The 14,650-nt window shown below is 50.1% G+C and overlaps 1 protein-coding gene across 1 annotated transcript in view; it reads right to left on the bottom strand.

The window, feature by feature from the left end:
• Insr (insulin receptor) overlaps window positions 1–5,396 on the bottom strand; it is a 113,438-nt gene extending 108,042 nt beyond the window's left edge. The window contains 1 exon segment of the mRNA XM_077796592.1: window positions 4,820–5,396. Within this exon segment, the coding sequence (XP_077652718.1) occupies window positions 4,820–4,919 (100 nt within the window). The 5' untranslated portion in view covers window positions 4,920–5,396.
• Window positions 5,397–14,650: the final 9,254 nt, after the last annotated feature.

The raw sequence follows: 14,650 nt of genomic DNA, 5'->3' as shown, positions 1-14,650 counted from the left end.
GTGAGCAAGGATCTGCCCACCGGCGGAAATACAGCAAAAAAGGGCATGTGAGTTCCAGAGGATTCTAAATGGGAAACCACAAGCTCAAGTGCACAAATTTTAAACCACGTGTGCAAAAACCACCTAGGGCTGAGTCTCCTTGTTGGCGGTGGTTCTGTTCTATGCGCACTCCGGGGCGGACTGGCGCACCCCGGGACACTGGATTGGCAAATACTGAGCCATTTTCCCAGGAAAAATACAAAGTATGATTTCCTCCAAGCTGCTTGCAAGGCTTTCATCAACAGATCACTATATAACCTTGCTTTGTGGGTTTTTTCCTGTTGAAAGACACTTTATTTCACATACATTGTTTCAAGAACATGGAGCTCACAGCCAGCAGAACTACCGCTAGCTCTTGTGCCTGAATGAAACGTCTTTTTTTTTTTTTTTGGTACCAGGGACTGAATCCAGGGGCGCTTAACCACTGAGCCACATCCCCAACCCTTTTTAAATTTTATTTTGAGACAGGGTCTTGTACAGACCCACAGCACAAGGGTTGAAGGAAGGCAGGAGAGGATCGCCTCCTTTGTCCTCAGCTTCAAAATTCTTAAATGACCACAAATGTGTCACGAGCATTCACTTGAGGGTTACAAAAAAGGTTTAGCAAGTAGACAACTTAACAGAGCCTGGGAGTCCAGGGTCAAAATTTAGTTTTAAGAATCTATTCATTCAAATGTAAGATTTTTTTTTTAAGTCTAGAGCAAATTATAGGATGGAGAACAGATGGGTGGTTGCAGGGGCTGGGTGGGTGGGGTCATGATAAGGGTGGCATCAGGACACCTGAGAAGCAGAGAGGCTACCCTGCATCTCGACTATAGGAGTGGCCACACACCTTCATCAATGTATAAAGGTATACACCAAAGTCAGTTTCCTGTATGATGATTTAAAAATAAATATTTTCAAAGGTTAAAAGGATACACACTAATCCCATTTACCTGCCAGGTCAGGAATGGATGGTTTGGAGGACCAAGAGTTGAAGGGGGGCCTTAGTTTGACTCCCTATATGTCACTTGTGTGTGAGTGTGTGTGTGTGTGCGTGTGAGTGTGTGCATGTTATACACACACACCTCTAGACATATAGGGAGATGTGCACTTCTAGTCGTTATCTGAGTTTAATAAAACATAATATGATCCAATTGCAAAACCTAAACCACCCCACTTCTGGATGTGTACTTAACACAGGAGTCCTGAGAAAAAAAGCTCACGGCACACCCCACTTCCCTCCAGGTCCTACAGGTAAGGCCAATGGCACAGATCCCCACTCCATGCCGACGTGGCTGTTGAAATCCGTAAATCCCAGATGCACACACTGCTACGGTTGGGGGGGGATCCCAACCCTGGAACCCATTTGCTCAGCCCGGCAGATAACATGCACTTCTCTGACCTGGTTTACACTGTAAAAGAAACGGGTCACATTCCCGGGTACTTGGTTTCAGTACCAGGGACCACACTAGCTACTAATCAACTGTCCAGATCAACTCCCAAGAAGTGCAGCTCAGGGCAGAGCCCGTGCCCGGCACACGGGAAGCCCTGGGTTCCATCCTCAGCACTGAAAAAATAAACTCATGATTTCATAAAGCATTTTAAGAAGTTCAGTCCACATGAAGGCTCCTTCAGGGAAGAGCCTATGTGTGAATTTGTTGTTGGAACGATTTAGCTCTGCCGTTAGGGCACACAAGTGGCCCTAGATGGGAAATAAACAAGCGTGGCCCTGTGCCAATAAAACTGTGTGCAAAGACGGGGGCAGGAGTCCTGTTCTAGAAGAAGGAACCGACTAGATGTGAATCACATTTACAGCAGGCTGAGGAAGGGGAAGAGAGGTGGACAACGGCCCCAGGCAGGAGAGAGACCAGGGAAAGCCAGGCCCTGGGGGAGGAGGCGCGGGGAGGTTCTGCCTCCAGTAGGAGGGGCTGAGCAGTGTCACCCCAGGGGTGAGCTGAGGTCAAGATAGAGGAGGGGGACTGGGAGGTGAGAGATCACCTCTGAGAGCCACGGGGAGGTGGCAGAGACCTTGCCAGGCAGCTGTAAGGTGAGACAGCAGAGCATCAGGGCCAGCTAGGGCAGGGAGGAGGGGAGGCCAGGGGGCAGGGGTGGGCAACAGGACCCAGGGGGTGCTGAGAGCCGGGAGGCCAAAAAGACAGGGGCTGTGGGCGAATGGAGATGACTGGACAAAGAGGGAGAGAGCCAGGGGCTGTGGGCGCGTCTGCAGACAGTTGGCGGTGCCACCGTTCCTCGCCATGAGTGGGGAAAGGGGGCGCCATCCACATGGGGTGGGTGGAAACAGGGATGCCGCTCCACTCCCTATAGTGCCTGGGACAGACCCCACAACCAAGAATCACCAACCCCCCATGCCAAGGTGAGAAGACCTGCTGGAACCAAATAGGAATGGAGGAGGGGAGGGTGGGTACCCCAGGGGCTCACCCCAATGAGCTCCATGAATGTCAGGGGAAGGGACAGAAGAAAGGAAAGAAGCAAGCGTCAGGAATAACTGCCAGGAGAGGACCCTCCTAGGGAGGTGGCCTAAGAGCCGCTGGGAAGCCAGGGTGGCACACCTCACCAGCTCACTGGGTCCCCCCTCCCAACGCCCGGCGGGCTCCTATCTTAATTGATCCCACATTGCCTTCCATTTCTGACTCCGAGGTGCTCACGAGCAACCTCAGGCGGGAGCTGGCGATCCAGAGGGAAATGGAGAAGGAGACGAAGACTCCAGGGGAGAAGGAACCGCCGCTGCCCAGGATGCCTCGGGAAAAGCCTTCCTCTCTTCAAAGTCACCTGGTTTCCCTCCACACTCCACCCTATTGGTTGGCAGTGCAGATTAATGATCTGGAAAGTTCCTCGCCCCTCCCCACGCCTCCGAGAGGCATCCCCTCTCATTTATTGGATAGGATTTTGTTAACCATTAAACCCCAAAGCAGAGGTGGGGAGACTCAGATCCAAAAGAACAACTGTTTGCTAAGAAGCCAGTGCCCGGGAACCAGCTTAGGGGGGCTCTACCCCAGCTCAGCAGCCTGCTGGCTGGAGGCCTGTGAAGAGGCGAGACCTACCCCACCTCCAGGGGTCGCGGGGAAGCGCGTACATATTCCACAGAAGAAGGTGCTCCTTGAATGATCAATATGCCACACACGCCCCGATGGCCCCCCCACCGGTGCCCCACTCACAGGTATTTGCTGCACACCTACTACGCCCCAAGCACTGCTCTAGCTAGAAATGCCAATCACATCAACCCAGGGCCTGGTCCTTGTGGAAATGGTAAATATACGAAGAAGTGGTAAATCCACTGATGATCCCTGAAAGCCCAGGCACAGATCCACGATTACCAAAGCTACAAGGAACAGAAGAGCAGGGAACCACACCTACCTCGCTGCAAAGGCGCACAGGCACACACACAGAGACTGGCCTACTTCTCACAAGTCAGCTTGCACTTTCTTAACAAGAACCCAAACCAACTGCCACCCTTCATGGAGCACCTACTGCATACCAGACCCTTGGGGCTTATAGACATTGTGCAATCGGCAGATCCGCTCAGTCACCAGGGTTGGTCAACTCCGTGGCCACTGATGCCTCATTGAACTTATTTTCCATCAGGGATTTTAGGAGCCTCAGTTCCTCCACCCCCACCCCTTCCTCTCCATGATTAAATACCTCTTAGGGGGAAATCTGAAGCAGTAACTCAGCAGATATTTTTAAAAAGGACTTCAGACCCCGAGGGGAAAATCCCTAGCTATATTCTCTTACGTGATGCTTCAGTTTTTGTTCCCAAATCAGAAAAGCACCTGCTACCAAGCCCCAAGAGGACATCGGGATTGGGGTTTGCCTCCATCACCACAGTGGGACATCCAGGAGAGACACCAGGAATGCCAGAGCATGAGACTCACTCAAGGTCAAGGACCCCTTCAGCAAGGACAGAACTGAGGGGTGGGAGTGGGTCTGGGAGTCAAAAGACAAGGGACAGAGTAGTCCACAGCCTGGTGGGACAGACCCAGAGATTTAAATCCTCCCTCTACAGCAAAGGAATTTTGCACACAGACTGGGCGCGGGTTTACCGCTCCCTGAAATGGGTGCACAACGGTATCAGCCTCCAGGGGCACAGCCAGCGTCCAGAGAGATAAAATTGAGCAGCCCGGTGGCATATGGTGATACTAATTATAATAATCTTGATGAAAAACGGCCACTACGGCTACTAGAACTGCTGCTGCCAAAGGTTTAGAGTCGCCTCTGAACATCTGGAAGCAGAAGTGTAAACACGGACGGCCCCGGGTCTACAGCCAAGGAACCAGGACGGTGGGTTTCTAAAATTCCCCTCCCAGAGAAGCCAGAAGCGTCACCCCCGAGGGGGGCCCCCTGCGCTCGGGCTCCAAACCAGATGGGCTTGCGTGGGCGCTGGGCTGGCTGTCCCCAGCTATCCCGACCCAGTGACCCCACTCTCCGGAGAGGACCCAGAGAGGACGCGTGTCGCCTCTCCCGAGCTGGCTGGGCTCACAGGGGGCCAGACGCAGTTCAGAAGCGCGCTCCAGAGAGGCGCGGGCTGCAGGGCGGGCACTGGGGCAAGGTTCCTCAGGCCCGGTTCGGGCACACGGGGCACGGAGCCGCGAGCCCAGCGGGCAAAAGCCAAGGTCAGCAGCCTCCCGCCCCCCTGCGGGGCCCGAGCGACGGCCCCGGCCACCCCACCGCCGCCCCCTCTCGTGGGAGGGTTCTCAGTCCCCAGCGGAGGCTCTGTTTGAGTCGGGGGACCCCTCCCCACCGCGGTGCTCCCAGCCCACTCCCGCGCCCCCAGACTCACCCTCTCCAGGGAACAGGTGGCCCGCGGCGCCCACCAGCAGCGCGGCCACGGCCATCAGCAGCGGCGCGGCCGCCGCCCCCCGCCGGCCCCCGGCGCCCATGGCTGCTGGGAGCGCGGGGTCCCCGCGGATCAGAGCGCGCGGAGCCGGCCCGCGGGGGTCATGCTCCGAGGCGGCCGCCGGAGAAGCGCGGGGTGCTACGAGTCCTTCTCTTCCACGTCGGTGGCCTGTCTGCCGCAGCCCCCACTCGAGAGAGGCCCCTGAGACAGCGCCGGGGAGTGCGCGCGGCTTGGGCCGCTACAGAAAGGGTGGCGCGGCGGGGAGGAGGCGGCCCCGATCCCCTAGCCACAGCGGCTCGGGCCCGGTCCCTCGATCTCAGGCCCAGAAGCTCCGAGTTGCGCCCCGGCCTCCTGGATTTCGGCCCCGTGCGCTCTGGACCGCGATCGGCGGGCTCCGGGGCCGAGGGACGTGCGGACAGAGGGGCGCGCAGACAGGCGGGCGGGCACCTGGGCTGACGGCGGCGGGCGGGCGGCGGGAGCGAGGGCTGCTGGAGCCCGTAAACAACGCGGCCCGTCAGCTGGGCCCCGTCCGGACCGCGGGAAAAGGCGGCGCGGAATTTGCCTGGGAAGGGACTGGGCGCCCGGGAGAGGCCCCGGGGAGGGGCTGGGAGGATCGGCGGAGGGAGGCGAGGCCTGATTCCGCCCCGCCCCGTCTGCCCTCCTCCGGGTGCGGGGCCCCGCGCCCAGCCCAGGGGGCGCCCCAAACAGCCCCGATTCTTCACTCTCAGACCCTGCGGTCTCCCCAGATGCCCAACGCAACCAAACGGATCCCTTCTGTACCGTATCGCTATTTTGTTCATCGTGGCCTTTGGGGAATTCACTTTAATTGTTTGAAATGTTGCATTAAAATATCCTTTATCTGGGTGTCTCGGTTTGGGGGCACTCCTTTAAATTTTGCGGCCTGGGCGAGCAGGATTTCATTCGCCTAGTCTTGGCCCGCCAGCGACGGCCGCGGTCCTAGAGCTACTTGGCGCCCCAGAAGTCCTCCCCGCGGGCGTCCCCGCCCAGCAGCGTGACCCACGCCAGGCTCCTGGGGACAGCCACGTGTCCACAGCCCTGCGTGCTCCTTGTATGCCGTGGCCTGGGTCCCTCGTCGCAACCTAAAGTTTAAATTGAAGAACTAACGGCGGGTGGGGCAGGGGGACATGCCAAAATTCCCCCAAAACAAATGAAGCTTTGGAAAGTGGGCGCGTGGCCACACTCTTCAACAAGCACAGCCGTCCATGTGTCTGAATGTCTAGGAACAACTGGCAGGACAATGGTCAACTCCTCTTGCGGCAGGGGAAAGGGCAGGCAGCCCCTCTACCCCTCACTTCCTGTGCAGTCTTGATTTTGCCACCTCGGCTCTGCTCATCCAGCAGGCTGGGTTGGATCCGCCCGCATGCCAGATTTGGTAAGGTGCACAGGAAATACTTGGGAAACTTGGGAAAGCGCCTGACACCACTCTGGACCCAAGGCATCCAATCTTCTCTTTATTAAACAAATAGTTTGCCAGAAGCTGTTCTTCCCACAAGCCTAACCTATTCCTGCCTCAAGGCTTTGACCTTGCCCTTTAACACTTCAACCCAGCTTCACCTTCTCTCCAGTGAGCCCTCCTGACCACGGCTTGCAAATCACCTGCATTTCAGTTCTTCTTTTCCCTTCCCTGGTCCTCTTCATCCTGCTTAGCCTATCTCTGTCTGGAATTATGATTTATCATCCTGTGGATCATCTCCCCTCACCTGCAAGTGTAGAGATCTTGTCAGTCACGTTCACTACCTTACCACCAACGCCTGACCTATCCGTTGGTTAATAAATATTTGTTGAGTGGAAGAATCAATAAGCAGTAAGTAATAAGGGATTTACAGTAAGCAAAATAAACATGAGCCATTTCCTTGTAGAGCAAACAATAGGGGGATGGCATCAAATAATCCTGTGTGTGATGAGCTGAAGGGGGGCAGGGGAGGACCTGCAGAGGAAGCAAGTCTGAGTTGAAATCTGAAGATGAAGAGGAACCAGCCTGGCAAAGCCTCAGGAAAGAGTTCCAGGTACCAGGAATAGCATTTGCAAAGGCTCAGAGGCGTCCTTGCTACTGAACCAGGCACTGTAGCTGTACAAAGGGAAAAGGAGAAACTCAAGCCATGGGCAGAACTAAAAGATGCAGATCCAGGAATCGACCGTATTAACAACTGCTTTCAGTTTCCTTCCCTCCTCCTCCCTTACTCCTCTTCCTCCCCCATGTCTCTCCTCCACCTCCTCCTCCAATTTTCTTTTAACTTCAGTGAAGAATAACAGGATCATTACATAGGCCCTAAGATTCTCTCTGCAAGACACAGTCAGACATCAACTAACAACACAGATATGTTCTGAGAACCTAGTCACCAAGCAATTTTGACCTTGAGCCAACAACAGGGAGTGTATTTGCCAAACTTAGATGGGTCATATACCACACACCTAGACTATCTGGTGGAGCCCGTGGTTCCTGGGCTACGGACCTGTGCAGAATGCTACTGTTCTGAATGCTGCAGGCGATGGTGCCACAACCATAAGCTGTGCATCTAAGCATTGAACAGGTTCAGTCAAAATACTAGGCACTAGGAATTTTTCAGCCCTGTTATAAACTTCTGGGTCGACTGATGTATATTGGATCTGTGGTGGAGCAGAGCACATTATGGGGCACTGTGTGACTGTGCGACTGTACTTGTCAACAACAGAGACCAGGAAACCAGCTCACAGAAGGAGGAGGGTTGCCAGACACCACCTGCATAAGTGACCAAAGTTGATCCTGGATTTTCTTTGGTACTGAAAGACATTACTGAGACCATTAAGATGACCCCAAAATGTCTGTCATTTAGATAATAGCGCGTAGCAGTATTAATTTGGATCATTGGATTAGGATATGTAAGAGAATATCCTGGGTTTTAATAAATAAATACCGTGTTGGGATAAAGAGGTGCAATGTCTGTAACTTACTCGCAAATGATTCAGGGAAAAGCTGAGAGGGTGAACAGAGAGAGAACACAGGGCAGAATGATAAAATGTGATAAAACCTGGTGGAGTGGGTGAAGCGTGTACAAATGAAAACCCATACAGCTTTTCTGAACATCTGATGTCATGCTAAAATTAAAAGTTTAAAAAAATGGTCCGACAAAATATTCGTTTGGGGGCTTTTTGTTTGTTTTGTTTTTGACGGATTGGATTCTTTCTGACATTAAAGTGCTGTGTCCTCTGAATGTGTGTCTAAGGAAGGAGAGACTTTCATAGCCTGTGGATACAGGCAGCCAATTCTTTGCTTCTGTGGTGCTTTGGGAGGGGGGCTTGGGCAACAGGGTCCCCACACTCTGGGCATCTTTCTACGGCAAGCCCCTGTGGTCCGATCTCCCTGGATGGCAGCAGGAGACCAGACGTATCTCCTAATCCCAGTGTTGTTATGGAAACCTGATTTTAAGATGATACATTTGGGAGAGAGGAGGGGGAAATCTGCATGTTGATCTCACTCCTGCTGAGCAGTCACACAAACCCCGGGGTCAAGAGCAGACTCATAATGGTAAATAATATTCTCATAGAACCAGGCGGAAGATTACAGGGATACAACATCCGGATCAAGTAAACACTGGGCCAGGGGTGTGGGGAGGGTTCAGTGGTAGGACTATTCTCAGAGGTCACTGAAGTAGTGATTCGAGGATACAGGACATGTCCACAGCTCCGTGACACTGAAAATGGATTTGATGGACTCCACAGTTGTTTAAAAGTGAAACCTGTAAGACTCCACCACTTGGAAGTTTTACTTTATAATTTCAGAGTAGGGAAGGTTTTCCTAAGGAAGACGTAAATCCCCAACTTACAATTTTAAAATAACAAATATGGCAATGCAAAAACTAAGATTATATAAATAGCTTTAAAAAAAAAACCTCCCGTATCAACTCAAAAGATAGATTTTTTTCAAAGTGAAAATAAAATATGCATTAATTAGAATAAGATATATCCTATGCTTATATAATGTTATCAAAATGGATTCTACTGTCACGTGTAACTAAGAAGAACCAAAAAAATAAAATTCAAAAATTTGTTTAAGTGCAACAAAAGGAGCAGACAAAGGACGTGCATTATATTATGTTGAAGAACAGAAGGCACAGTGATCAGTTTCTTCTGCAAGAAAAAAAGCCAAAATCCTTGTTTATCAAAATTAAAATGGGGGAAAAAAAACATGAATAGGCAGCTCACAGAAACCAACTACAAAAAAATGCAAAAGCATTTAAATATGTAAAATGATGCAGAGTCATCTTCATCATTAAAGATTCGCCGGAGTTCCCAACCTTCAGGAAAACTGGTGGCACTACACAGAAGCTGTGGGACCACAGGCTCCCCACGTCGCTGGCTTAAATTGCGGTAACCGTGTATTAGGCTGCACTCCTGGGCATGTCAAAAGCAGCATCCACAGAAATATTTATGGCAGCAAAGAATAGCAATAACCTAAATACTCTTTTCCCAAGAAATGTGGAGACCTTCATGTCTTTTCAAAATATCCAATCAATTCAAATATATTTTTAAATTTTCTTTGCTTTGTCTCTTTTCCTTCTTCTCTGACCACTCGTGTATAATTTGCATTGGCAAGTTAGTATAACAATTGTTTGATACTCTTACATTTTCTGCATGGGTTATGTTGTTCTTGTTTTGGAACTTTGGGGATATAAAGACAGGGTATAAATTGGTGAAAGGAGATGAGCATTTTAACTTACAGCATGTGTTGTCTACCTGTTCTGCCCCCTGATGAGTGTATTCCAACATTCCCACAGAGCTCTCTTACTTATTTTTATTTTATTTTTTATTTTATTTTATTTTATTTTATTTAGTAAGGGTGTCTCACTATGTTGCCCAAGCTAGCCTTGAACTCCTGGACAGAATCAAGTGATTCTCCTGCCTCAGTCTCCTGAGCAGCTGGGATCACAGGTGCACCACACTGCACCTGGTTTCTCTGCTTCTTAAAATCTCCGCTTCTGGCTCTTTTGAAATCCACTGGGGTTTTGCTTCCCTTCAATTTTTGTATTGTGCTAAAATACATATAATGTAGAATTGTTCTTGTGGTGGTGATGGGTTTGTTTTGCTTTGCTTGTTTATTTTTGCAGCACTGGGGGCGGGGACCAGAGCTCTGAGCTTGCTGAGCATGTGAGCCAATGCTGTGCTCCAGTTTGCCCTTCCAAGCATGTTACAGTGTGCAGGCGAGTGGCCTTCCCACCCACAACACCCTGCACTGTGCCCTGCCTCCTTTCAAAGGCTTCCCATCACCCAGCCCAAGCCTGTGCCCACAGTGTCCCCGCTCCTCCCTTCCTCTCCCCTGCGCCTCCCACCCCCTTTGGGCTACTCTCTGTCACTACTCTCTGTTCACCTGTTGTGGATGTTTCCTATGGTGCGCTCCTAGCACCCATGAGCTTCTTGTGACCGGCTACTTTCTTTTAGCATGATGGGTTTGAGGTCCATTCTCGTGCCTTGTAGTGCTTCTTGCTTTTGTGGTTGAATGAAATTCCATGTCCCTTGGGTTTTGAACCATCACTGCATTCCTGTCTTGGAGCTCCCCTGGAATCCACACTTTTTGAAGCTTCAGCGTGGGACCCACAGGGCTTTCTGGATGATCCACTTCCTCTGGCCCCTGAGGCTGTGGGGGCTTGAGACTTTATCTTTTGTGTTGTCGTTGGTTGGTTGGTTGTTGGGAGGCTGAGGTGCTGAGGCTGGAGCCACACACCACGGAGCCACCCCCAGCCCCAGACTTCATCCTAGACAGTTTAGATATTAACTAGACCAAACCAGCAAAAGTCTTGGAGGATGAAAAGACTGCCATGGAACTACTTGTACCTCCATCAGGCAAAAGTATAAAAGGAGAACAGCCCATCTCTGTCATCCCTGTCTTCCTAGGTCCCTCCTCCCCAGGGACTTTTCAGGAGATGGAGCTGGAACTCAAGGAAAACACTTTCCTGTCTCAAAAGTGATTCATTGTTGCAAATGTGCAAGACCCTTTCCCACTGGCCGAGAGACGCAGTTGTCCCTGGCTACATCTCTCTCCCTTCCCTTCCCCTCTCCCTCCCTCCCTGCCTTCCTTCCTTCCTCTCTCTCTGCCCTTCCTTTCTCCCTCCCTCTCTCTCCCCCCTCTCTCTTTATCCTTTCTCTCCCTCTTTCTTTCTCTTCTCTCCTCTCCTCCCTTTTCTTCTCTTCTGCCCCTCTTGCCTCTCCCCTTTCTTTGCTTCAGAACCCTCTGGGTGTCTAATCCACTTCTAAGACATCGATTCTTAGCTGTACAGCCCCCCCCCCCATGGTTTTCTCCATCCAGAATCGTATGGTCAACTGCCAGGTGGGTTTTCTGAACTGGATTATGAGCAGTTCAAGGGCTTGGTGTGTGTTTTAGTCAGTTTTTTCACTGCTGTGACTAAAAAGACCTGGTCAGAACAACTGTAAAGGAGGAAAGGTTTATTTAGGAGTTTACAGTTTCAGAGGTCTTAGTCCATAGAAGGCTGGCTCCACTCCTCAGGGCTAGAGGTCAGGCAGAACATCCTGGCAAAAGAGTGTGTCGGAGAGAAGCAGCTCACATGCTAGGGGAGGGGAGAGGGAAGGAGGGAGGGAGGGGGGAGACTCACTCTCCAGATACAAAATATATACCCCAAAGCTAGGTCCTCACGGAACCACTTCCTCTAGCCACACCCCACCTGCCTCCAGTCACCACCCAGTTAATCCCATCAGGGATGAATTCACTGATTAGGTTAAGGCTCTAGCCCAATCATTTCTCCTCCAAACCTTGCATTGTCTCCCATGTGAGCTTTTGGGGGACACCTCACATCTAAACTGTAATAAGTTGGCTTGGTGGTATAGCACTATGCCCAGCAGGTACGAGGCCCAGATTCCATCCCCAGCACCGGAAAAAAAGAAAGAAATTATCTAGCTCTTAAAGATGATTATTATGTAAAATTTCAAAATTAAAGTAAAATTGCTTTTCCAACATAAATATTAGATATCATTCAGTGGAATACCATGACCTTTTAAGAAAAAAAAATGAGCTAAATCTACATGCCTAGAGATGAAAACCTCCAAAATATAGATTATTATATGAAAATCATTAAATGAAGGCTTGTGTAAATAGAATCTACCATTTGTGTTTTAAAAGGATATAGGGTTACTGGAATACACACTAACACATACATATTTATAGGTATTTCTAGAACCATGGAATCTCTCATGATGAATGCATAAAAACTAGCAATCCTTTTATTGTCTGTTTAAATTGTTTCAACCATGTGTCTTAGTTTGCTTTTAAAAAATCAGCATAAGAAAGCTATGTTTCTTTAGAATAAGATCACCATAGCTACAAAGTGACATAAAATAAAATACAGTGGAAAAAATGTAACAGCAATGGCTCCGACCCAACTTTAAAAAAAAAAAATGTAATGCTTAATAGAAAAACGCAAAATAAAACTTGAATAAATAAAGAAATATGACTTATTTCTGGGTAAAAGATCAGAATTTGGTATGGAGGCCATCCTTCTCCCCACCCCACCCCCAAAATTTATAAATCCAATGCAAATCAAAATCTATATCTAAAAGAATTGAGAAAATTATTCTGAAATTCATGTAGGCTGAGGTGCTTAACCTCAGGACTGTGGACTTCGAGGATCAGATTACCCTCTGCAGTGCAGGGATGTCCTATGCACTCTAGAACATTCAGCGGGCTCCCTGGTCTCTACCCTGCACAGGCTGGCAGCATGTCCCCAGATGTGACTACCAAAAATATCTCCAGACATTGTCAAGTGTCCCCTGAGGGAAAAAATCATCCCCAGCTGAGAACCATCGGCCTAAACAAATAATAAAATCAGAATGGGGCAGAAAGAGGGCTAGGGGTGCCGCTGGGTGGAAGAGCGTTTGCCTAGCATAGGAGAGGCCCTGGGTTCCATCCTCAGCACCACCCAAAGTAAAAAAAAAAAAGGTGGGAGAATGACCATCAAAAGTATATTTGGAAAAGGTGATGATATCACCAGGTGTTAAAATCTTATAAAGCTAAGATGAATTTAAACCGGCACTGGTATAGGCTACTGGATCAAGATACCAGAGAAATAATCTTAAAAGGAGACTCCAATTTTAATAATTTATTTTTAAATTTGTTTCCCAAATGGTTGGAAAGAGGAAAATCTCCCCAAACACCATTATTCAATAAAAAGGGGGGGCGAAGGAAACGGTCGAGCAACTTGAGAGGAAAATCCATAGTCTTTCATGAGCGGATTTTTAAAAACAGACCTAAAAGTTCATTTAAATATAATTTTCCAGGGCAAAATCTAAAGCACAGAATGAACTAGAAGAACATACAATTGGGAAGGTCTCAGTGGCCCCAGGGAAAGCCCTGGCTCAGCACGAAGTCGACAGGGACACGGTGACCCCTGGAGCTCTCTGAAGATTAAAATCCTGTGTCTCCAACAAGAAAGGACCACAGTGGAAACAAGGGTACCAAGGGGCTGCTCCCAGGAGATGATAAAACCCCACGGGCCACATGTTCTGTCTCAGCTTAGCCGGGGTCATAGATCCCTAAATCCAACAGCTTAAAGAAGGGAACAAAGTTACAGATGGTGTCACCCCATGAACCAGCAATTCCACCTCTGAGCCTCTTCACCAAGGGGCTGGGAGAGGAACTCAACAGCCTGCACATCTGCGCTCAGAGCAGCACCCAAAGTGGCCCAAAGCTGCAGACAGCTGAGCCCGTTGACAGAATGTGGCATATTCCCACAGTGGACTATCATTCAGCCAGGGGGGGGGGGGGGAAGGTCTGCCTCCTGCTATGACTTGGATGGACCTGAGGACGCTGTGCTCAGTGAAATGCACCAGACACAGAAGGACGGGGCTGCAGGGTCCACTCGCGGGAGATCCCTGGAGTCTCAGAGCCAAACAGGAAGCAGCAGGGCGGGTGGAGGGCGGGGAGGGGACGGAGCAGGTGTTGAAGGGGCAGAGCTTCAGTCTGGGGAGAGGAGGAAGCCCTGGACAGGGGTGGTGGGCCCTGCTCCACAGCCCTGTGACTGCCCCCTGCCTCAGGATGGTGCACTTAGACCTGGTTAAACAGTCCATCTAATACTATATACGTTCTATCAAAATGTGTAAGAGGAGAACACGTAAATACGGATTGCTAAGTGAAAGAAGCCGTTTGAACAGGCTATGATTCCAACTCCGCGACATTCTGGAAAGAGCAAAACTATGGAGACAGTAAAAGATCAGTGGTCCCCAAGGATTGGCGGGAGGGAGGGAGGGAAGGAGGGAGGGAGGTGGGCCCACAGAGGATTTGGGGGGCTGTGAAACTGTTCCTTGTGACGCTGTGATGGTGGAGACACATCCTCATGTGTTTGTCAAAACTCAGAATGAACAACACAGACAGCGAACCTCAACGTGGGCCGTGGACACTGGCTCATAATGGTGTCTCAGCCTGGGGTCATCTGTCATCACAAACGTTCCTTCTAAGCAAGACACTGAGAAAAGGGGGGGGAGGGGCACAGAGGGAGTGTAGGAGGGACTCTATACTTTCTAAGTGTTCTATGAACCCAAAGAGCTCTACAAAATAAAAGCTACTAATTAAAAAGGATATAGAGTGGTGTATCTCGGATGCCTTGGCCACCTACATCATTGGGATACAGTAAAACCAGCAAATGGGACAAGGGAAATGGATCAGAAAGCCTCTTTCCTGATTCCAACCTGTGTCCCTGTGGCCGACATGGGCCAGTTCCCACCTTGAACTTGAACTCCCTCCTTGGCCTCCTTCGTCCCTAGGGCTGAGGG

This window comes from Urocitellus parryii, chromosome 3 (genome assembly GCF_045843805.1).
Source record: "Urocitellus parryii isolate mUroPar1 chromosome 3, mUroPar1.hap1, whole genome shotgun sequence".
In the NCBI taxonomy this organism is placed as follows: Eukaryota; Metazoa; Chordata; class Mammalia; order Rodentia; family Sciuridae; genus Urocitellus; species Urocitellus parryii.
Note: the sequence above shows the minus strand (reverse complement) of the source record. Positions and strands in the feature narration are given on the sequence as shown.